Source organism: Hydra viridissima, unplaced genomic scaffold (genome assembly GCF_058129835.1).
Source record: "Hydra viridissima isolate aposymbiotic clone 2 unplaced genomic scaffold, HvirCarnegie_v1 scaffold_20, whole genome shotgun sequence".
Classification (NCBI taxonomy): Eukaryota; Metazoa; Cnidaria; class Hydrozoa; order Anthoathecata; family Hydridae; genus Hydra; species Hydra viridissima.
Window position 1 is genome coordinate 682,886 of NW_028324319.1, and position 25,122 is coordinate 708,007.

At 31.9% G+C, this 25,122-nt stretch overlaps 1 protein-coding gene across 9 annotated transcripts; it reads right to left on the minus strand.

Annotated features, from left to right (window-relative positions):
• Positions 1–633: 633 nt before the first annotated feature.
• On the minus strand, positions 634–24,218 carry LOC149876444 (solute carrier family 22 member 15-like). 9 transcript variants are annotated; one of them, XM_090075386.1, is made up of 9 exons: positions 24,115–24,218; positions 23,783–23,987; positions 23,414–23,517; positions 22,775–23,095; positions 22,266–22,481; positions 18,672–18,806; positions 16,128–16,213; positions 1,145–1,253; positions 634–1,063 (listed from the first exon to the last, which is right to left on the minus strand). In XM_090075386.1, the coding sequence occupies exons 2-9, from the start codon at positions 23,978–23,980 to the stop codon at positions 847–849; spliced, it is 1,386 nt and encodes a 461-aa protein (XP_089931512.1). In that variant the 5' UTR covers positions 23,981–23,987; positions 24,115–24,218; the 3' UTR covers positions 634–846. The 9 variants fall into 9 exon arrangements, 4 of the variants coding, with proteins under 4 accessions (XP_089931512.1, XP_089931511.1, XP_089931513.1 ...); XM_090075385.1 differs by having other exon boundaries at positions 23,783–24,201; XR_016448716.1 differs by lacking the exon at positions 634–1,063 and having other exon boundaries at positions 1,154–1,253; positions 18,672–18,762.
• Positions 24,219–25,122: the final 904 nt, after the last annotated feature.

Sequence of the window (25,122 nt, forward strand, 5' to 3'; positions counted from 1 at the left end):
TTAAAATGTAAGAATAAAAATCAAGCACTCAGCTCAAGCATTTACCCATTTTAACTTAACCAAATAAAAAAAGAAAACACAGAAAACGACCTTTCAAATATATAATCTGTACAATATCGTCGTCTATATCTGTACAATATATAATTTATTTTCCAAACGTCAACGCTGATCTAAAAATTGTCTACAATATATTCTGCACTAAATTATTTGAGTTTAAAAAAATTTGAAGTTAAATTATAATATCACAAAATATTCTGCATTAAATTATAAATCTGCATTAATTGTAATGCATTCTGCATTAACTATTTTTGAACTATAAAATTGTCAAAATCCATAATAAAGAAACGAACAGTTGATAAAAAAAGCAATTAAAAACTCGGTCTTTTTTTAAGAAAGCTAAGTGATTCTCACTCTTAAATAAAAATGTTTAAAATGAGATGCTCCTACCTCTTAAGAGTCGAGGTTCTCAAAGATAAATCGTGTTAAAGCGAAATATATTGAGTAAATTTACAGCAAATTCATCGCATCCATCTTTAAAACACTTTGGAAAAGTATGAGCAAAAAATGCTCTCAGCGTGTTGATTCTTTAGGTTGTGAGCATTTTTAAAAAGTTGATCATTTTAAATAGGAGATGTGCTAACAGGGTTGCTTATCACGAGCCTTAAGAACCTTAGAAAACTTAACGTTTTATTTATCATTTTTTACAAATTTATATTTATAATTTTATTACAGTTTTAAAAAATTTTATGTAAATATTGAAATGAATAATCATTTCTACTATTAGGATTGAGTTGCCAAGACACCATATGGGAAGCTATTTTATAGAATTCAAACAAGATTATGTATTCATAACGCAGATTCCAGGACTTCTTCGACAGTTTCAAGAGTAGACTTGCCATTAGTTTCTGATAACACGCAGCAAAACAAACCTGAGAGTATAAGTGATCCACCCATTACTATAAATGGCAGTAAACGATACTCATACCCTAAGAACTGACTGACCCATGGGGATAAAGCAGCACCAATAATATTAACAGTTAAACAAACACCGAAGCCTTTGGATCTGCACAAAAAACTATTTATTAAACACGTAAAAGTGGTTTCATAAAAGTAATAAACTTGTATCAGAGAAGCAATAGATTACCTTACAGAAGTTGGGAAAAGCTCAGTTGACCAAATATACATGGCGTTAAAGGAAAGGTTTACCAGGAGCTTTCCTGTTATACCTATTAAAATTCTTATCCATGTGTAAACTATAAAGCAAAAGTTGTTAGAAAAATTATCAACACTTAAACTTGTTTAGAGGAGAAAAAAAAAAAATCTTAAAACTACTAGGAAAAGTCAATTCTGGCTCATTAGTCATAAGTGAACCATTATTTTTTTATTTCGTGTACGCCATATCATTTCATTTAATTATTTCTTCTTCAAAATTCGTGACGTAATGAATAGAAAAAGTAAAATTTTATATTTTCAATTTTTCATATCGTGACGTCATTTTTTTTTTCATATATTTTTTTGTAATTTTTTTCAGTTTGATTCAATTTTTTTCAATCTACGTGTAATAATAGACCTGACCAAACAGTAATAATAGACCTGACCAAGCAGTAATTGACCCACTTGGGCGTCCCCAGAATTTAATGTGATGCATAGCCTTCTCCCAGTAGAAACACTAGGCATAGAGTCAGCTTCTCCAAAATTTCTGTAAAACGAGAAGGTGGTTGTTGAATCAAAATAAGCATTGGATTGGTACAATAATCATGACGACTTGTTGTTGAACGAGCTTATGCTTGAACCATTTCATGAGGATAAGTAAAAATCTTTCAATCCAGATGATGAAAAAGTTCACTTGCTGTCGTTATCATACCCAACAAAGTGAGTGTAATTGCTTGCATTATAGGGTGTCCAAGGACTGATTACAGTACCATTTCCAGGAGGTAAACTTCCATCGTAAATTCTTAATCTTGATTCCCACCAGTTTCCAGATGCTCCAATGATGTGTACTCTTATATATTTTAAATAAACACCATTACCCTTTCCTGTAGAGTTTATTTAATATCAAAATGTTCTTAAGTTTAATGGATGAGATTAACGGTGGGATTGTGATTAATGTTTTTCTGAAGGGTTGAATCCAGTATGTTATTGGTGAAGCTGTTTTGTTAAATAATTGTATGGCTAAGCTTGTTCTAAATGGCATGTCAAGTGTAAAATATCCTCCCAATGAAGAAGTGTTGTATACGTTGCAACCTTGCAAAGAGTTTGCATAAAATGGTCCTCCGAGAGCGGAGAACAGCAAGTCGCAAGCTTCAGCAGTGTTGTCAGTACCAACACCTTCTGTAGTTTCTGAATAATTTCAAACTCCAATCTCTCCATCTGCAAATATTCTAATATGAACATTTCCAGGAACGGACAACCCGTTTGTGACAGTTCCATTGATACCATAACCTTCTTAAAATTCCAGAACCTTCTGAATAGTTGAAAACAGTAACTGCATCAGGTAGTCCTCCTACTATAGTTTGTAACTTTAGTCCTAAGCATGAAAAGTCCTAAAAAGTTAGATTTTTGTGATGAAACTTCAACGTAGCTTTTTGTAGCAGCATCTTGCAAGTTTGTAGGATCTAACACATTTGTCAACTTGTGTGAATTTAAATTGACATCAGTAGTTATGTTGCCTATTCCTGAAGCTGCATTTTTATCAACATAATTTTTTGTAGCGGCGTCATGTAAATTGATCGGATCAGACACGTTGATCAATTTGAACTCGTAGTTCAAATCTAGGTCGCCACTGATCGTGCTAGATCCATTTGTTTTTACACACATGCTTGTGCTTATATCTACATAGTTTTTTGTAGCAGCATCGTGCTAGCTTGAAGGTTCATTCACATTGATCAATTTGTGAAAGTTCAAATCTAGGTCTGAAGTGATTCCTCAGGACCAGTTGTTGAATGTGTGTCGACGTAATTTTTAGTGGCGGCGTTATGCGAGTTGACGGGTTCCGCCACGTTAATCAATTTGAAAGAGTTCAAATCAATGTCTTCAATGATAGTGCTTGAACCGTCTGTTCTTATAAACATACTATTAGCCAGTGTGGGTGTGAGCATATCATAGTAATATCTTCCCATTTCTGTTCTACCGAATTTGTCAATCATTTTTTGTATATTGCAAGTTTTTTAAATTTCACAAGTGAAATTCATTACTAAAAAATCATCACCAAAGCGTGTTGACAACGCTTTGAAAGTCATACCCTTCATCAAGCTTTTTCAAGACGTGTGAACACAAGTGACCGCAGTAAGAAGTGTCACCAAACTGAACTCTTTCGCTGTTGTAATGAACTGGACTTTTCAAGTAGTTTACGAGCTCGACGGGAGGAGGTTGGGCGTAAGAGTCGAAGCTGTACTTTTCATCCCCATCTTTTCACCATCAGATCCAATAATAAACCGCTAGTGCTTGAATCTCCTTTATTACTATTCCACATTCTTTATTCCTTACCTTTGCTTTTAGCTCTTCTCTTACAAAAACGCCTTTAAAGTTTTTTATTTTTAGCTTTTTTGCTGCCTCTATCAGTTGAAAGTTTGTAAGAGGCTCGTTCGGCAAGATTATTCCCTCTACATTAACAAATTTGTTACTCATTTTTTATTTTGTTCTTTTTTAAAAAAATCATGATTTTTTAATTTGTAATGTCCATACGCCAACGTGTGTACTCCATCTTCCAAGATGACTCTTTTATCGTCATCTGCACTGAGTGCTAGCTTGTTAATTTCTTCTGTGTATACTTCATGTAAATTGGATCTTATCACGCTCATGCTCCTTACCTGCTCTTTTTTACTGAGTAAACAATCTTTGCAATCTTCGTGTGTTATCTATTTTTTAACAACAATTTTCTTCACCCCTTTGCACTTTTTGTAATCTTTTTCATGTAGTTTGTAAGAATACAACTTTGATCAGTGTCCAACAAGTTCTTCAATCTGTTTTCCTGATGTTTTATCTTTAAACATTCCTATTACCTTTTTGTTTGCACCTACCCTAAACCCAACACTGTTAATTGCAGAATGGTCTTTATCAAATTCGCTCGTGTCAAATTTACTCTCAACATCATTTGAAATGTCTTTGTAAAAATCTTTTGTCTTGATTTCGTAAATCAACGAGTCCGTATCCGTCAGCAACAACTTTGCACGATCAGAATACATTTTCCTTGTGTAATCATAATGAAATTCAGACATCAAAGTTTTGCTCAAATCCACTATGCACATTCCCAAGTAGATCGGTTTGTCATAAATCAGCTTTGTTCTTTTCATGTGCACTGCTATTAAGTTTTCATCAAATTTTGTGTGACTTTCATAATAAGGCTTAAAAGACAATTTCATGGCTTCTTCCCTTTTGTTACCAGCTTCACGTCCACTCGCTTTTCAATATTCTCCATTGTTTTGCCAAACACTGAATTGTTCATCGGCTTGAAAAAATCCTTTTCAAATTCGTTTGTGGCTTTAGTTCTTAAATTTGTATTGAGATCAATGTACTCTTTCAGCCAATCTCGCTCTTCAAACTTTATCTCTCTATGTATTTTTGTAATCTTTAATCCTAACCTTTTATACAGTTTAAGATTCTCATAGTGAATGACATAATTCTTCTTATCGTTTAAGTTTGATATCATTCCTTCAGGTGCTAACGGCCAGTCGATGTGTTCGTCATGAAGACTTTCCGGATAATCCAAATTCACTTCTAATATACACGGCATAGATTTCCAATTGGAAAGCTCATTCTCATTCATCCACTCAAAACAGTGTGTTGGAAGAGGCTTGCTCATAGCCCATCCGTACATGTTGTCATCGTCTAAGTATTGAATGTATGTCAACTCTTTGCTTTTATCAAACGAATCTCCCATGTATTTATTGTTCGAAGTTCCTAATCGGTTTGATATCATGCTAATTCCTCCGCGTATCCCTTTCTTGATCATCAATACCATGTCAAAATTGCTAAGCAGCTCCAATCTTATTTTTGTCATCTTTAGCGCAGCATCCCATGCCAATCCTGGAGACGTATAGTACCAACCAGGATCTAGTTTATAGTTGTTAATGCAAACATCTCTAAAATTCTCAAACACATCTGCTAGCATCAGCACATCAGACACATTGTACAAGTCATGATAGTCCCTAAATGTCTTGCAATGAAACTCATCCCATACCGTTTTGGCTTGTGAGTAGTTTTCATCGCTTATTCCTTCATCGCTGAGTTTAGAGAAGAACGACTCTTTTAGAGGCAATTGCGTTTCAGAGAGTTATCAATCGAGTCAACCCAATCGAAAGGGTACAAACCTTTTCTAAGCAAGAAATCAAACTGCTTTCCAGAATAGTAACTGCTAATGTTCTTGCATTGCTCTTTTTATAAGATTTTTGGATAAACTGTCTAAACTGGAAGCCATGAATCTGAAACTGTTGTTGAATCTCAACTCTCGTTTTACTTCAATCACCTTACCCTCTTTTTCAAACTCACCAACTTTAATTTCTTTAGAAAAGCTGTAATTTTCTTCATTGTTGGGGATGCAATTTAGTTTACCTCCTGAAAGTTTCTTGATGAACAAATGACTGTCATAACCTGACAAGTTGTGAAACACAACAGGAAAGAATTTAGGAATTTTATATTTTGTATTACAACGGCTATGAGCAGCACCTCTATACTCTCCTGTAATATGACAGTGGTCACGTACTTTGTCATTTTCAAGATCTTCTCCACAAATGTGACACACTGTTGCAGCATTAAATCCTTTTCTATCCTCATAGGTAATGATCATCTTTTTTGGAAATTTAATCATCTTGTAAATCTCCTTGATGTCTTCTTCCAACCTCTCCACAAATATTTTTGCAACGTCATCATTCTCACTACTTGCAGTAAATCTGACTAGGTTTCTTTTATAGACTTTTCATCAAAACATTTTATATAATAGCAGAATGAACTTGGCGTATGCTTTTGGTACTGCTTAGTATAAGATTTGTTAGGATCAGGGATGCATGTGTTGATGGTGTAATAAAACTGACAAAATCAGCATATACCACAAATGGCACTCTCATCGATCTTTCTTTATGGCTGAACTACATTGCTAAAATTCTTTATAGGAAATTCGATTCTAACAGAACTGTGAGCGTTGCAATAGGCTATATCCTTGGATAGCGCTTCTTCAGACTTTAGTCCCTGCAAACAATTTCTGCAATAGTATACTTTGTGCTGAGTGTTGGATGATTGTGAGGATATTAATCGACTCAAACTTTTGATTAAGCAATAATTATTTGTCTCCTCGTTTGAAATGAGAAGCAAATCGACTTGATTCTTTCTAGAACTAAATTTTGATATTCTCAAAGGGTAGATGGATTTATTTTCATATCCAAAAACATTGACGTTTATATCTTCATTATTTTTCTCAAACTTTTTGATTTGATGGATTGACACTGGAAATTCCAAGTCTTTCCAATTCAACTCTTTCAACTTTTCAATAAGATCTTCATCAACTCTCTCTTGGTTTTTATCTTTCATCTTCAAAGCCCTTGTGATACACCATTTAAAGCATTCATTGTCTTTGTTGATCATGTTGATAATTGCCTTTTTGCTAGATAGAAAAGTGTCGAGAGTAATATAAGACCTTGCACTGATTGCATTGTAACCAATCATGTTTATATCCGTCTTCACGATGGCAGAAACTCTGCAATTCGATCCCAACTTGTTGTGCTTTGTCATGTTTTCCATGATTGTTTCTTTCACTCTATCATAAAACCTTTCCAAATCAGTCGACTCTAACACAATTCCAGAGTTAGATGAAAAAGGGACAATTCGAGTTGTTAACTCTCCAGTTAAAATGCTAATGTGCTCCATCTCACATGTTAGAACACTGAACACTTTTTGATTTCTATTTTCTCTCAGTATTTTTATTGCTCCCTCTCTAGCCAAGTTTAAGAATGAAGAGACGTCATACTGCTCGTCTTTGACTTCATACGAAAATTGTTTAGTAACACGATTCACAGCATGCTTTACCAATTTAAACTCAATCTTATTTGTCTTATCTTATTTTTTTCTTGTAGGCTGTTTTGAATACGAGCGATTTGAGAGACTATTCTTTTTTTGATTTCGCTTCCTGCGTCGCTCACTTTTTTCTTAACCACCTCGGGGACGTACGGGTTTATCCAATTGGCAACATCGTTGTAACTGTTGACAACGTACAACGATACATTTCTTGCAGCTGTCGCCAACCTTGAAAATAATCCAGTAGTAACAGGTACTAAAATAGGTGATGAAGCTGATGATGGAACAGGCTCGTTTAATATGTTGTGCCTTACAGGACGCGGAGCATATACGCGGAGCCCATAAAAGTATGCTCCTTTGAGATGATGTATTGTTTAAGGCTCTAACAAAATCATCCTTACGCATTTTGTAAATATTCATTATTCTCTTCACTTTTGCAATTTGTCGCAACTCTTTAACATTTTTATTTTCCATTTTTATTCTCCATTTTTATTTTCCATTTTTATTTTCCATTTTTTATAGAGCAAGATTTTTTCTACATCATTTCAATTTTTATTTTTTCTTGTTAGAAAAATCTTGTCAAAAATGGATTAAACATTTCTAAAGCTATTTAATAACAAGAATATAAAAAAATGCACTTATATCCTTTTTTTTCTGGAATGCAGCAAGAGAGAGACAGATATGCATAAGAAAAAGCATCTTGAGCTTCTTGCGTTTGGAAAAGGAGGTTTTATTATTAAAGATTCAAATATCAATTCTGTTTACGTCGCCGAAAACGGAAATTTCCAAACCCCAAAAATATTCAGTGATGAAGAGTGAGGAAAGCTTTACAAACTCGTATGGAGTGACGGGACAGAATTTTCACGAACTTAGAAAGAGATCAAAGAGCATATCAGTACTTGGAGCAATTTGAAGAAAAGAGACAAGCTAAGAGTTGTCGACAAGTATGTACTTAATTTGGATTGCAATTTTAAAAAGAAAAAATTAATCAAAAGCTTCATCACTATCGCGCTTATCCTTCGCTTGTTGGAATCGAACGACGTTGTGTACAAGGATTTCGAAATTAAAACAATTACTGGTAATTTTAACTGCGATTATTTTTTCAAATTTAGCCAAAACAAATTCTTCAAAGCTGTGAAGGTTTTTAGGTCCTACAGACCCATTGGATCCTTAAGAATTAGACCCACAATTTTTAAATTGTTTGTTAGATCCTTTGGATCCACAATTTTTAAATTATTACAATTCATGAAAAATCATTATGACTTTTTAAACTCTTCAGAATTTGATATTTCTATTTTAATCCATTGTCCACCTTTCCATCTCTAAGCTCCAAGTACTTCCAACCGTGTCCCGTCTCTTTAATCGCTTTGTACAAAGAGTTGTACTCAATAACCGCTCCTGTTTCAGTGTTTGTCATTCTCACAGTCACAGGCTTTTTTCTAATCAATCTCAGCCTTTCATACTTTGGGTCAATGATTTTTTCTATTTTTACTTTTTCAGTTTTTACTTTTCTAGGTCTTCCAACTGATCTCTTGTCCTTCTCTTCTTTTACATCTTCCATCACCAAATTTTTGTCATCAAATTATTTTCAATAGCAATCGTTAACAGCGCTACTAAACTGTCTGATGTTTTAGAAATGCCGTTTTCTTTTAACAATTTTTTCAAATCCTTTTTCGTATATCTCATTTTTATCATGAAAAAAAAATTTCTTTAATTCAATTTGTTTTATGACAAATTTATAAACAATGTTCATTTTGTTTCCGTCTGATTTAAACTGCATCATTCTATCAGAAATGACAACGGCAAAGGCATGAGTGTTTGCCTCAACATTACTATTAAATCAGCTTTTATTTGCACATCCACTGAGGATTTCAATCTTTCGATTTTTTTCAAGATTTTGTTTTTCCTCTACAGATGGAGTGACGTGTGGCATATACAATGACAATTTGCTCAACTCTATTTTTCCATTACCTGCATTTTCGCCTTTATAAATCGCATCTTCATCGCTCTTTCTAACAAGAGTAAGCGTGCGTTTAAATCTTTAAATTTATCATAATCATTGCAGAATCCAAAAATGTGCTTTAATGGTATGCAATATGAAAATGATCCTTTTGTTTCAGACCTCTTAATGATGTTGTCTTGTCTCACAGCAAATCCAGCGTTATCAGTGAGAAGTGATTTGTCTTTATACCACAGCTGATTCATTCCTTCAGACAATTGAAAACCAATCGGATATTTTAGAAATCCAACCATTGTTGTGGCCTGCCCTGGACTGTAAACTGTTTCTACTTCTTGATTAGATAATTGATATGGTATTTGAATGAACAAGTGCATCATTGTGTGCAAGAGTCACTGAACCTGCATCAGCATAAGATGTTCCATCGGCTTTGAGAAGCCTTCCTTCTATCATGATGTATCCTTCAGATGGAAGTGTAAACAAGTTTTGCTGTTCAACATTAATTCTTATTTCTCCAGTTGTATTTAAATTTGTGCTGACTGGCTCGTATTCATGAAAATCAAATATTTCTATTCCCTCATCGACAGTTGGGATTTATGTAATTTCTAATACTTCAGAAGTTGACATTTTTTATAAACGAAATATAAAGTAATTGAAAGAATTATCTAACAAAAATTTATAAAACTTTATCAGGAATTCTTTCGAATTTCATATCCTCATTATTCCCTTTCCCATTTTTACAATGTCTTGAATTCAAATGGCATTTTCCTACGATATCTTTTTTGCCGGTTCTATCGAAGATCCTTTAAACATTGAATTGTATATTTCCGTCATAGGATCAACAAAACCATCAACGCTGTTTTTCAACCCACTGTAAACCATTCCTAAAAGTATGTCTTTTTTTGACTGAGCTTGTTCGATGAAATGGGCTCGTCTGCAATTTTGCTCTCCGCTTTCGCTGTTCCAGTCATCGAATACACTTTCTCGATCGCTCTCTTCCCTTTATCGATGGCAACGTCTTTAGCAGTGGATATGGCAGAAGAAGCCAACTCTTTTCCAGCTAATTTTGCAGCAGTGATCGCTTCTCTTCCCAACTCACTCACAGCAACTCTATTGAGCAAAGCCATTGAAGATTTGGATGCCCTTGTCGCTGCAGCTCTTTTTAAGAAATTTTTAATCGTATCGATAATTCCACTTCCACCAACAACACGTTTCTTTGTATACCTCTTGTTGTTATAAATGATCATTTTTATAAAGCATAGATTTTTTTTCTCACCTGTTTATCACACACAGGCTCAGCAATTTTATCGCAAAATATTTTGTATTGCTTTGTACTCTTCTCTATTGATCAACTTTTGCCTTAGAAGCTCATCGCATATGGCTACCGCTTCATTTCTAGATGCTGTATTTCCAGCATGCCATGCAGCGACTCTCATCTGCAACTTATCAACAAGTTCGTCGGGATCGCTTGGAAGAATAATTACACCTGACCCTATTTTACCCTTAATTTTAAACTTCTCACTCCTCCAAATTGGAGCTATTATTTTTTTATACTTCTCGCTTCTAGACGCTTTCGGCTTGTTTGGATTTGCTTCAGATCAAATTGCATCCGTCTCTAAAAGTATAATCTTGTAATTTTTGAGATACTCTTCTTTGTACACACTCTGATCCGGATTGAATCTTGTGATGAGTTGCCCTTTTGTACCTTTATAAGTATCATCACCAATAAAAATGTCATTGTCATCAATCAATATTTCATCTTTTCCGATGCATATTTTTCCATCTTTCGAATGAATTCCAAATGTTTTGTCTGAACTATTTTTATTAGAAGCGTAGTTTGAAAGGTAATAAGATGCAATTTTACCGATATTCATCGTACTGTAATTATAAGTTATCTCTTTGGCTGGTATTTTTGACGGTAAATGAAAAGGAAGCTGAGTACTATCAAAGAATTTATCAGTTAGCTTTTTCAAGTCTTCTTTCACCATTTCATTGCTATCAATCAACGGCTTGTACATTTTCTTTATGTCTGCTTGAAAGGTGACATCAGCCATATTATAATTGATGCTATTCTGCAGTATCATCTTCCTCCTCGTTTCAATCAGATATTTTACAAGTTTTTCAGCGTCATGTATTTTTAAAAACGACATTTTTTTACTACATCAACAAAATAAAAAAACACAAAACATAAATGTTTTTTGTTTGATCCTTATGGTTGCTCTTTAGCGTTATCATTTGACATTCTATTCATATACACTACATTTTTTTTCTTGTTGAACATATTTTGAAACGTCTTAATGGCCTCTTCTCTCCCTTGGTTGATCAGCGACTCCTTAGTAATGTCATCTATCGGACCGCTCACTTTTGTTCTAATATCTTCAAGCATGGATTTAAACTTTTGAAGCTCTCCAAGGATTAGCTCGTACTCGCTGTCATTCACATTTCCATCTTTTAGCGATTTTGAAATGTAGTCGCTTATGGTGATAAGTTTTGAGTCTGCTAAAACTTTAGTTTTTTCATGGTTTTCTGCTTTTAAAGTCAGCTTTTTGTTGACTTGCCCTCCAACAATCGATAAAAACCATGCTCCTAAAGCTACACTCTCACATGCAATTACCACTGGAGCTGCAATTATTGCTGTTAAAAATCCCAATCCGATTGTTCCAAGCGCAACACCGCCCGCTTCTAATGCGCTATCGATAGAAGAGATGATTCTTACAGCTCGATGATACTTTTTATTCAGCATCAATTTTTTCTCTTTCTCAGATTCAATCTCTTTTTGTATCTGGCTTATTTTTTGAAGACGGTAATTATGCCCTTTATTCACAGGAGCATTTGGAAGAACTGCGTATAGATTTTTTTTAATAATGTCGCACGAATTATATTCCATTTTATAAAGATAAAGAAATTTTATTTCATTTTAGAAACTTGATAAAGCAAAGACTCTCCCCTTTTTTTACAATGACATCATTTTTGCTGTTGTTGTGAATTTCCATGACAATATTATTCGTTGACTCTGCAATGATCATATCATGAATAAAACAATCCAGCTTTGCTTTTATCCCCTCCCTTAACGTAACTAATGCTGCTCCACTATAAATATTTATCCCTACCATAAGAGAAATCTTTCTATGCTCAAGTTTGTTTAGTTTAATATCTTTTTGAGAGAAAATCTCAAACACTCCGTTTGAAAAAACAGAAGGGAACTCTAAATTATCATACTTTAAAGATTTTTTTTTTTAAATCTCTAAAAAGTCCATGTAATTTTGAAAAGCATGACTGTTCTGTCTAAACATCTTTCGATGTTTCATATCCATTCCCTTTCCCCTTGAAAATTTATGAAGTGCTGAATTATTTCCTAACATTTTATAATGTAAAGAAATTTTTAACTCAAATAATAAAATTCAAAAAAGGAATGCTAGAAAAAGGAGAATTGGGTTCTAGCAATAAACCAGACCCAACAAATTCATAACCTCTTCCGCTTCTAATAAACAATCCATCTCCACCTACAGAATTACTCTTCACCCAAGGTCTCAAAAACAAGCCTGATCCTGTTGTCGTCATTTTCATTCCTCTTCCGTTTTTTTTCATATATACTACTCCTCTACCTGCAGTTTTATCAATCATAGCAGAACCGGCAGACGAACTGACTCCTGCCAACAATCCAGTTGCTAATGATCAAATGACACTCGATAGAAGAGTTCTACTAATAGCACCAATAAAAGGAAGAAGAGCTCCTATAAATCCTTCTTCTACTTTTGAATTGTGCGTAATCTGTTTTTTACTCAATTTTATTTCTACTCCAGTTCCGCTTTTAAACGCATCTAAAATCTTTTTCAACTGAGCTTTCGTCACTGCGAGCACGTGCTCTCCGTATAGATCCTGATTTAAAAGTCTTATTGTTGTTGCTCCACCTGACTGAACCACCTTTTTTATCTTTTCAGCCTCTCTTTGTGGAATATTCACTTTAATATTTTCGTATATACGAAAATAAAAAAGTATAAAGAACTTTAACAGTAATCCTTTTCAAGAATTTTACCTCAAAAAAGCATTGTTTGTAATAATCTCGTACAAAATGGAGGATATCCTTTCTCTGATGTGAAGTATTATGATAATATCCTGTTTGTTCCTTAATCATTACTGGGTTTGGCAAAATTCAAAGTAGCTCTCAACATACTCAACTTGTACCAATGACTACTCCGTCCGGAATATAAATTGGATTTTTATCCATTTCACGCTGAAGATAGCCATTTAATTCCTGAATGTCATAACTTCCTTCTGGGACGTATATGGTATATATTTGTTCACCTGCATTTGGACATAACTATAATTATTGTTTGTAGAGTCTATATTTGGAAAGCTGTGATAAGTCTCTAACCCCACTAAAGCCATCTCATAATTTTTGTTTGGATCAAGTTCGATTGGTTTTTCAAAGTAGCTTTTAATTCTACTTTTTTTTGAAGTTGCTAATAACCATAATCTTGACATTTTTTTATAGAGCAAGATTTTTCTTAAGCGCTGAGCCATTATAATTCTGGAATATAAAAAGTGTCAAATCCGCTTCAATATTTTCCATTATCTTTTTTAGAGGATAAATCAATCACTGCAAATCCGTGAGGCTCTGACCAACACTGTTTGCAAAACCTTCTAAACTCTTCTTTTTTCATGTCACCCGAAACATGCTCTCTATAAATATGATCTACATTCTTAGAATCTTGAGGAAACAAACAAATAAAATTTGTATTTTCTCTTATCGCTTGTCTTGGAAGCATGAAATAGTTTTGAGCTAGATAGAATCAATCAAAGTTCGAGTATCTTCCCCTAATGTAATAATTTTCACATTTGTTTTGTTTTGTCAGCTGCAAACCTTCGAATATCATCAAATTGTTTTTATTCACATCAAGATCTTGAGGATCTGGCATATCTTCAGCCGTCTTAAAAAACTGGCACTCGATGTCAGTTTTGTTACTCCATTTTTTTGAAATTTCCTCGATGATGAAACCCGTACTCACATCTAATTTTTCAATCTCATTTTGAACTTTGAACAGTTCAAGAATGACATCTTCTGGCAATTTTCTCTCGAACGATCGCTTCAGAATTTTATACTCTGGCTGAAAAAGAGATTTTCCAAAAACTTGCAAGTTTTTATAATCCAACCATCCTGGTCTCAAAGACAAATTCAATAGCAAGGTCGTTTTTCCGCATCCAGACTTTTCAACAATTATACCTCGTATACTTTTATGCAATAACTTGTTATTATTTCTTTTACTTTTATTTATATTCCATGACAAATTAATGATGTGCATTTTTATTACGAAAAGAAATTTTTTTATTTATAAAATAAAATGTACTGCGTCTAATGTAAAAAAAGAACTGAAACGATAAACTTAAGAAATTCTATAAGCAAAAACAATAAAAATATGCTCAAAGGAACTTGCACTGTCTGCTGAACTACAAAAAACAAATTCATTTCATCCAAAAAAGGAGGAGATTTAGTCAACTCGATCAACTCTGTCACTAACAAACTCAAAATATCGTGGGCAAAATTCTCTGGAGAGATGCATCTCCTTGGAATGAACTTTGCTGGTCCTAACACCAACTTAGACGAAAGGCTCACTTCTACTCATGCATATAAAGATTGGAGCAAGCCTGTTGACAGGGTGGATAATGCAGCATAACATCACGACCTTGCTTACAAGTATTTTACAGATAAAAAAATGAGAAATGAAGCCGACAATATGATGATAGAAGAGATGGACTCGAAAAAAAATCCAACACAGCGCGAAAAAATAGAACGAAGTATCATCAAACCCATCATCTCCACCAAAGCCAAATTCGGGTTGGGATCTTTAGAGCACACATATAAACCAGGTGCAAAAAAAATCTACCAACGATCAGTGAAAAGAACCTAAAATGGACTGACGAACTTGCAAACGAACTTTATAAACCAGTTATACAACATTTCATAAGAAGAAAAGTTATTGTAAATGATATAGATGAAATATGGGCTGCTGATTTAGTTGACATGCAATCTTTTTCAAAATTCAATAACGGTATAAAATACTTACTTATGGTTATAGATGTATTTTCAAAGTACGGATTGATTGTACCATTAAAAAGTAAAACTGGTCTCGATGTAGCTAGTGCTTTAAGTAAAATCTTTAAAGAGAGAAGGTGCATAAAAATGTGGGTGGATAAAGGAAAAGAATTTTATAGCAAGCATTTGAAAGTGTTGGGCGTGCAGTTATACTCAACTGAAAATGAAGAAAAAAGTTGTGTAGTTGAACGATGGAATAGAACGATGAAAGAAAAAATGTTCAAGTACTTTTCAGCTAATAATGCTAAAAAATATATTGACATTTTAGATGAAATGGTAAATAACTACAACAACACAAGACACTCTTCAATTAAAATGACTCCAGTTGAAGCTGGTGATAAAAAGAATAAGAATATTGCCTGGTTTAATCTGAATGGAAATGTTTCTGAAAGACCAAATCCGAAATTTTCTATCGACAACAAAATTAGGATAACTAAAAAGAAGTCAAATTTTAAAAAATGATACACACCAAGATGGACTGAGGAGATTTTTACAGAATCAAAAATTCAGTACACAGACCCACCCACATATAAAATAACAGACAATAATGGTGAAGAAATACAAGACACTTTTTATGAAAAGGAAATGCAAAAAACTAATCAAGAAATATTTAGAATTGAAAAAGTGATTCATAAACAAAAGAACGAATCATTAGTAAAGTGGTATAGATATCCAGATTTATTCAACTCATGGATTGATAATAAAGAGTTAATAAGTTTGCGAAAATAGACGCATAAGTGGGTCAGGTCTATGATTACGTAGATTGAAAAAAATTGAATCAAACTGAACTAAATTACGTAGATTGAAAAAAATTGAATCAAACTGAAAATTAAATAAAATGATATGGCGTACACGAAATAAAAAAACAATTGTTCACCTATGGTTAATGAGCCAGAATCGGCCTTTCCTAGTAGTTTTAAAACAAATCTTATTGCTCAATAAATTTATTTCAACATAACAACTAACATATTATTAAAACATTATAGCAGTTAAAAGTAACATGAAAATATTTAAAAAGAAAAAAACAATTAACAATTATTTTAACTTAAGATTTTGGGAATTTGAACCCACCTGGTTGTGAAGGAACAAATGCCAAAATTAAAAAAAGCAATCCTCCAAATACAGATGATAATATAGTTGTTCGTTTACGTCCAAAGCTTAAAAGCAGAAGTAAAATGAATACATGTTATTTAAAATTGTTTTTAAAGAAAGAATTTTTTATGTTATTTCAAAAGTATATATTGATTAAAAATACATTCATGTATTAGTGAAAAACCAAGACTACACGTGCAATATCAAGAACCAAAATCTCAATGGTTTTTAAACTGGATATTTCGATTTTAAACAATTTTTCATGTCAGGAGATTTTTATCACAAATTATTTTAAAGAATTTTTCATTTCATTTTATTTCTGCTTGTTTTTGAACCATTTTTTCTACTCATAAGAAACAGAGCACTAAAATGTTCATATTTTTAACTTCAATGAGAACTGCAAAACTACAATTATCAATTAATTTTAATGATTCAGTTAATATTTCAATTAAAATAATAAAATATTCGAAGAAAAAATCAAGTAAAACAAATTATAATTTCACATAAATATCTTTTGAAATATCCGGAAAAAAGGAATCTTAATGACAAATATCTCTATTTATCAGGTTCTCACTCGGACATCATAGCTTAGAAATTCAAAAAGAGACTTATGTAGAAATTCAGACAGTAATTTATGATCCAGCAACAAAGAAAAACTCTAGATTTAATTTGAATAACATCATATTTATCAATCTGGGTGCAATATGAAACACATTTTACATTTTAAAATGTGGTAATACAAAAATTGAGCGTTTGGAGTGGGTTTGGGGTGGGTTTAAGGTGGGTTTGGGGTGGGTTTGGGGTGGGTTTGGGGTGGGTAGGGGTGGGTTTGGGGTGGGTAGGGGTGGATTTGGGGTGGGTAGGGGTGGGTTTGGGGTGGGTAGGGGTGGGTGGGTTTGGTGGATCAAGAAACGTTTACCGGGACATTAAGATGTTTCATTTTATACAGCTGAAGAACAAATGTAAATACAAAAATATAATATATTTTAGTATTTACATTTGTTCTTCAGCTGTATAAAATGTTCTTTTCTGAGAGAGATGACCTGACTTTAGTCAAAAAATGGTCAAATTTACTTTTTAACATAAATAATTTTTTCTTTCATAGATACACTTTTTTTAAAAGTAATATTCTGCTGTGTATAGGGTAAGGTTGCCAATATTGTACCTCCTAAGACAAAACTGAAAAATATAGGTAATCTACTGAGTGAAAACATGGATTTTCAATTGAATTTCATAATTTATGGATTGTTTCTTGTAAAGACGTTAAAAAAACTCAAAACTTAAAAAGCGTTAAGTCTCAAAGAATCAAATTAAAAAAATAGCGCTAAGAATACAATTAAGGAAACTAGATCCTTAATTGTACCATTGTAATCCAATATTGTACCACTTTCTTGATTTCAATTACTTTATGATTTTAGATTTAAGGGATTAAAAGAACTGATTAAAAGGAATGGTTTTTATAAAATTAGCAATTGGAAATATTCTGATATAACATAACATAACACCTAACTGCCCATAATATAATGAAATGAAGTTTTTTATTTAATAAACTCTATGCAACTTGAACTTTTTTTTCTTCTGGAAAATGCCAAAAACGGGTATCACCACATATGGCACAATTTTTATTTAAATTATATGTTTACCAATGGGTTAGCGAAGATTAGAATAGAGGAGGAAGGTAGGTATTAAAGATAGTTATACTAAATAATGTAAAACAATATATACTATATCTGTTTTAAAAACAACCACACTAAATATTGTAAAACAAAATACACAAAAACATTTTTGGCAAAAGTTTCAGATATTTTGTGTCTGCTTTTGATTAACACCTGCACAGCCATGTTGACACCAGCCATGTTGACACCAGCCACACTGAACTAGAGAGTGCATCTTTTTAAGGACTGCTTGTCAATACAAGAGTAATACTGGAATTTTTCTTTTTTTGTTTCAGTGATAAAGTTCGTATTGTAAGTATGGATATTTTTCTAATTGGAATCTCAAAAGGAATTTGTTAAACTTTACAAGCGTTTTTTAGCGGTCAGAATGGTTGTGTCAGTACAATTTAGGACATGCCTTGAGGTAAAATTTATGAAACTAATCTGACATACAGTTAATTAAAAAATTTGCCAACTAAAAATAAGTTATTTTAAATTCTAGGTATTTATTTTGAATTTAGATAAATTATGCTTTAACATAAATACACTGAACAAATCATATCTTCTACTTTTTTTAGTGAAATACGCTTAGCCATAAAAACCTAAAATAAGAAATCTCCAATAACAAACCAACAAGAGCTTACTCTGGCCTTAATGCAGTTGGATGACAAAAAAAAACAGTTGACTACTTAATTTCATTCAGCAAAGATAAAAAATAAGTTAAAAAATTTCTTGAGGGTTGTAAAGATAACAAGTTATGTTAAAAGTACAATATAGGCATCGGTACAATATTAGCAACCTTACCCTATACAAAAAATCAAGAGTAATCAATTTTCATAAATGTATAAATAAAATAAAGATGTCTTACTAATTACATAACCATAAAACCATCATGTTTGAAGGAATATCTGCAAGGCTGACCAAGGCAAAGTCTGTGTAGAGATTCCCACTAAGTTTATCTGAAGAAATAGAGATGCCATAGTAAACTAGGCCAATGCACAACCTAACACAAAATTTAATATGATTTTCTTTTTTTGGAGATTTGAGATTTTTTGGAAGATCTAAAACTTTTTTGTAGATCTAAGATTGCTGATCTGAGATTATATAACAATCAAGATCTAGAAATTTATCATTTAATCAAAATAGTAGTAATAATTCAAAAGAGTATTATTAATCTGAACATGTACATCGATTTTTCATCTATTTTAACATTATAAATTGATTATAAAACTTATAAAAAAGATCATACATTGATCAAGAGAATTGCAAAAGAGCTACCATTTAATGTCTAGCATGATTTTTATTTGCTAGCAAACACATTTGATTTATAATTTTTTACTCACAAAACTGTAAATACTTAACATCCCCAGTTATTATGTCCAGATTGGAATAAAAAAAGATAAGGGCAGGAGAGATGATAGGCAAACCAATCACTTCAGTTAACTGTCTTGTTCATCTGTATTCAGAAAATGGTACAACTTTGTGGAGAAAGAAAGTCATAAATCCTTTTGGGGAGGATTACTTGGGAGACAAAACAAATACAAAGTTTGGGAAGCAAACTGTTAACCCACAACTTCTGTAATTATAATGAACTGCATAAATTTGATGTTTCAAACAGTAAAGATTACTCATAGTGATTTAAAATTGATATCTTGGCAAAAAAAAGATTATCTACAATTGATGGAAAAGTCTATGTTCCTATTTTGCACCTCATTCTAAGTTTTGCTAAACATGTGGTCTTTGATAGGCTGGTACTTTTCAGTAAGACCCGCAAGCAAACATTTCTTTAAGATTGCCAGACTTTGATTTCATGTTCTCACTTTTCAATTATATCAAAAAAGATTTAGTCTTTATTTTTTTCTAAAGATACTTGGCATTATATTCCACAATAACGCTGACTAAGCTTTAGTCAGCTTAACCATGCTCAGGATGGACAAGTTATTTTGGAAATCCTGAGCATAGCTAAGTGAAAAATTATCTGCCATGGTAGGAAGTCTGCTCATTATCTAAAGATACTGGCCAATGACTACATTTGCCCAAACAATTTCTATGATCTGGAACAAATGGCAAGTAACACCCAAGAAATATGTGATTTCATTAGAAGATTCTGGATGGAACCAATTTAGTAATTAATAGCCATGAACTTCATTCTGATGTTAGACAACCCCATGTCAAGATGAACCATAATGAGATCTTTTAACGAGAATGGTGGCATGTTTGATTTTGGTCTTGTGCTAATGGGGCTTGGGTATGATTCATTAGATGTTTATTTGTTCATAAGACAGCACTCATATTAAAAATGCTATTCATCATATTATCAGCTACTCGTTTTGCTTTGAGTAACAGGCAGAGGCAATCCTCCAGTTGTCTTTACAAGGTGTATTCTTCTATGTGACAAGACTAGCTTTTAGGGATTTACACTAGCTACAAAGTGCTCAGCAGCTTTGGATTCTTTGGCAACTATACCGTTTAAAAGTTTCTAACATGTGGACTGATTGCAGTTGTGAGGCAAACCTTAACCTTAAGGACCGAGGCATTAACTGCAATTTGAAGGAGTTAACTTTTTTTTTCAGCTTCAAAGAGATTTATATCCTTGATTTATAAATGTCTATTAAAATATCAATGAATCAACAACCATGCAAAAACCTTTAATCATAGTTTATATGTAGATAAATTGATTACTTGTAAACTAGTACCAACATGAAAATGTGGATGCTCCAAGTAGGTCAAATTTAATATGTGTTTTTCTAGCTCACATTTAAAGACATGGAAACAGTAGTTTCAATAACTTCATATTCAAATTATTTTCACAGAAATCATAATTGGATTTCAAAGTTTTCATTTCTGGACAATGGAATGTGCCTAACTTCACCAACCATCAGGTGGCGCTTATGGGTCAGTGCATAGCAATTTAAATAAAATGTAACAGTTTTTGGTTTTCTAGCATTTTTGGCATTTTGAAAATTACTACTTTATGATGAAGCTGTGATAAGAAGCATGGTTTTTGCACATGATTATTCTAAATTTATTTAAAACATTATGAAAAGATGGTTAAATTCTCTTTTCACTAATAGATGTGCCCTGATGTAAGAGATTTTAAGTTTAAATGTGTTTGATATAGTCAATAAAGATGAGTAAAAGAACTTAAAAAGTATTTTGATTTACGAAAAGACATACCAGAAGATAATGAAAAATTGTTAGGAAATCTTGAGGAGATTGACTCAGGATTGGTATCTGACCTAAAGTATATTAATATGGTCTTCATTTTTGTCTTTGGTCTTCATTTTTGTAAACATCACCAAGAATTTTAGGCTCTCTTGATGGTTTGTTAAAATGTTTTATTAAAACATTTTATAATAACCCACAGCTTCTGTAATTATAATGAACTGCATAAATTTGATGTTGCAAACAGTAAAGATTACTCATAGTGATTTAAAATTGATATCTTAGCAAAAAAAAAGATTATCTACAACTGATGGAAAAGCCTATATTGCACCTCATTCTAAGTTTTGCTAAAGATGTGGTCTTTGATAGGCTGGTACTTTTCAGTAAGACCCGCAGATGAAGTAATAAATTTTAGCTTAAGTTAAGCTAAAATTTATTACTTCATCTCACCTCCAGAAAAAATATTAGCTTAAGGGGATTGAATTGTAGATCATTATCATCATAATCAGATCATCAGATAATCAATCCTCATAAGCAGATTGTTGGCTCCTATTTTAAAAAGTTGAATCAAGATACAGTACTTTCAAGTTTTTTGAGGTTATCATGGGATATAATGCTGGTAAACTATCTCTTTGGAAATAGATACTTCAGAAACTCTGCTTCAATATAACTCATACAAAGTTTTTCTTGAAACCTAATATGAAGGAAAAGTAAAATAAAAAATATTTTGGATCAATGTTTTGGCTGAGATAATTTTTTATTATTTGAAGTCCCGCAATGAGTTGGCCACTTTTTAACTAAAGTATGAGAATATCTTGTAAAACTATGAGAAAAAAATGTATTCTGTATGAGTATTCTGTATATCCAAGCTGCATGCTCATAAGTACTATATAGCAACCAGACAAGTGGAACACCCAAATTTTATCAACTTTGCTTCGATTAGGCACCTAATCAATTTTTTTTTTTTTCTTATTAAGAAACATCAATTATTCATTCATAACCTTTTTCACAGATTTACTTAAGAATGTTTTGAGATATTTTTCTTCAAATATTCAACCAAATAAATAGATATATACATGCAGCAAAAGATCAACTACCTAAAATCTTATTCTTATTACAAAGCTTATACACGTGGAAAAATATTTTTTGTAATTGAAAACAGCACAAAATGTTTGTTAAATACATAGAATAAGTAATTTGCTAAAAATGAGTTTAGTAGTTGAAAGGTCTATGAATTAAAAGAAGGTGGAAATAATGAAAAAAATATATATTTTAGCACACAGTAAAAAGTTCATACCAACTAAAAAGCTGAACTAAAGTAGAGAGAAACATTTGCCATGGATAGAAAACATATTTAAATGAACTTTTGAGCTCGTTTGATTCTACTGAACAACTTGAAATACGTACATTAGGCCATGGTTTCTTATTGTACTTTGCAACTTTATGAAGAATTGTTTCAGCTTTGCATTTATCATTGTTTAGACGAAGCCATCTCACAGATTCAGGAACAAATCTAAATAGAAAATTTCATGTAACAGTATACATATTAAAAGTGATAATTACTTAAATTTTTTTAATTATATTAATGTATTCAAATAATATCATAAAATTATATCATAATTACATTAATTTTACTTAATTTTATAAACAAATAACTGCAGCAATATTTCAGAGAGTAACTTTAAAAAACAAAGAAAACAAACTTTAGCTTATAGAATTACAAATTGCAAATTTTTTAAAGTTTATTTTAAAATATTAAAATTAGTAGATAAGAACAATGACTTCAAATCTCTTATATGGACTCACTGGTAGGTAAAAATAAGTATCAAATATGGTGCAGTTAAAATCAACTCAAGAGTACGCCATTTCTGAATAAGCCATGCTTGCAATGACATTAAACATAATGCCATGTTAAATGAAAACCAAATTAGATTAGAATAATTTCTGTAACTTGGACCTATTAACTCTGTCATTAACACCCAAATAGCTAATGCTGCTCCACCTTGTGAAACTCCTGCTACAAATTGAATTGCTAAAAACACCCAGAGGTTTTTAACAAATGCACTGGCTAATGCAACTCCTACACATGTAAACCAAGCAGGGAATAAAAGACGTTTTCGACCAAATCTAGATAGTAAAGAAAAACTTTTATTTATTTGGTAAAAATGAATATAAAAAAAACATTAACAATACAATCTCACAAATTCAAAGAAATATTTGCTGATACTTTATGTAAAACTTACAATCCTTGAAAAAGTTCTTGAAAACAACAATTTTTTTTATTTTGGTCCATTTTTAAAAGAAAAGTGAAAAATCTCCAGCACGCAAAACTTTTATAGTTAAAACAATCAACCTTTTTTTAAATTTAACATTAATTAACAACTTTTATCTAGTATATAACTTAAGTTTAAATTTTAATCAAACCATTAAAAATATAACATATACTTATCAGACACAATGCCTAGAAGTATGGGACCAACTGCACATCCTAACTGAAATGCACTATAGGCAACAGAAGTGAGAGCTTTTCTATCACAAACCAAATCCCACTATGAAAACAACAATAAAAGCAGTTACAAATATAAATAATCAAACAATCATAATTTTGAGAAATCAGTTGATGTTGCTTATTTATATATATATATATATATATATATATATATATATATATATATATATATATATATATATATATATATATATATATATATATATATATATATATATATATATATATATATATATATATATATATATATACATTAAAGTTTGAAATTTCAGGAAAATTTGTTTGCTTATAAAATTCAGATATACCTCTGTTACTATTGAGAATTCTTTACTCTCAACAAATCTCCATGATTCTCTTTTCATAGAGCATCTTTCCTTGTAAAACTCATCATTGTCAGAAAAGACACCTGTTCTGTTGCATTCAGAATTCACATGAGAGCAAGTCCAAGGAGGATCGATTCCAATGAATGTAATTGATAGAATTTGGTAGGTGAGTGGTACCATTAGCAAACTAAGTAAAAAAACCAGTAATAGTTGAAATCTACCAAATTCTCCAATAAGTTTCAGTATCTCATCTACCTCCATTTCTTTCAAAGATTCAGTATAAGACGCATGTTTAGATATTAGATCATCCTTACCATTCACGCCACTAAAATCTGAAGTAGGGTATGTCCCTTCTCCTTTAGTTGTAGTAGGTGTCTTTAAACCCACAGCCATTTTTTTAGTCTAAAATAGATATATATCTTAATACTTATATTTTTAGTAGTTATTAGTTGAATTTTGTTAAGTTAATTTGAAGTTTTGAATTCGAAATTAGAAAATCTTTTAACATTTTTATTTTATTAATGAGGAAAAAAAATTTCCAAGTTTAATAAACTATGAAATTACATCAAGTCACAACACGATTTTAAAAATCCAAAATCTCAACAAAAGAAGTTTAAAGTATGAAAGTAATTGGATTTAGCCTGCAAAAGGCTAAGAATTATTAGAGAACAAAAGAATATAAATATTGAATTGCTATTAATAGCTTCATACAGATAGGGTACTTTGATAAGAACAGGTTAACAAAAATTTGCTCTTTGTTTACATCTTTGATACTCGGAGAGTGGTCTGTTAAAAACATGTTATTAAATCTGATCAATCAAAGCGTATTTTTGAAAAAAAAACACGTGGTTTTCGAGTGTTTCTCAATCAAACAATATCAAGATTATTCGTGTTAGTAAAATCTTATTTACAATAACTCAGGTCAAAGGATAAAGTCTGTTTTTAGGGGATATGGAAGGGTGTTCCAAGAAAGGATACACTGGTATTTAATGGAATTTATTCCATGTTTAGTTGTCTATTTTTCTGAGATGGTTAAGTTGTTATAAGCGACTGGTCTTCGGTTATGCCCACACGTTGACCTAAAGTGGTTATGAAAGATGGTAGGAAGGAGGCTGCGTTTTTGATCCCAGACAAATGAATGATTTAGGAACTGGATTAAATCATAGAAACAAAGAACTTTGGATGTAAGATACAGTATGTCGGTAGGGAAGTTTCTTGGGCAGAAATCAATTATTCATAGTGCTCTATTTCGAAGCGAAATGATTTAAGAAAGACAGACAATTGTAGATTGTCCCAAACTTGGTATGCATATTGTAAATGTA

Excerpts from the sequence above, each read along its gene's own strand:
- LOC149876444 (XM_090075385.1), bottom strand. The coding sequence starts at position 24,193 with ATGGCTGTGGGTTTAAAGACACCTACTACAACTAAAGGAGAAGGGACA. Across the intron at positions 23,518-23,782 it reads AATTCTCAATAGTAACAGAG|TGGGATTTGGTTTGTGATAG; the intron begins GTATATCTGAAT and ends TTGTTTTCATAG. Across the intron at positions 18,807-22,265 it reads TTAGTTCAGCTTTTTAGTTG|GTTGTGCATTGGCCTAGTTT; the intron begins GTATGAACTTTT and ends ATTTTGTGTTAG.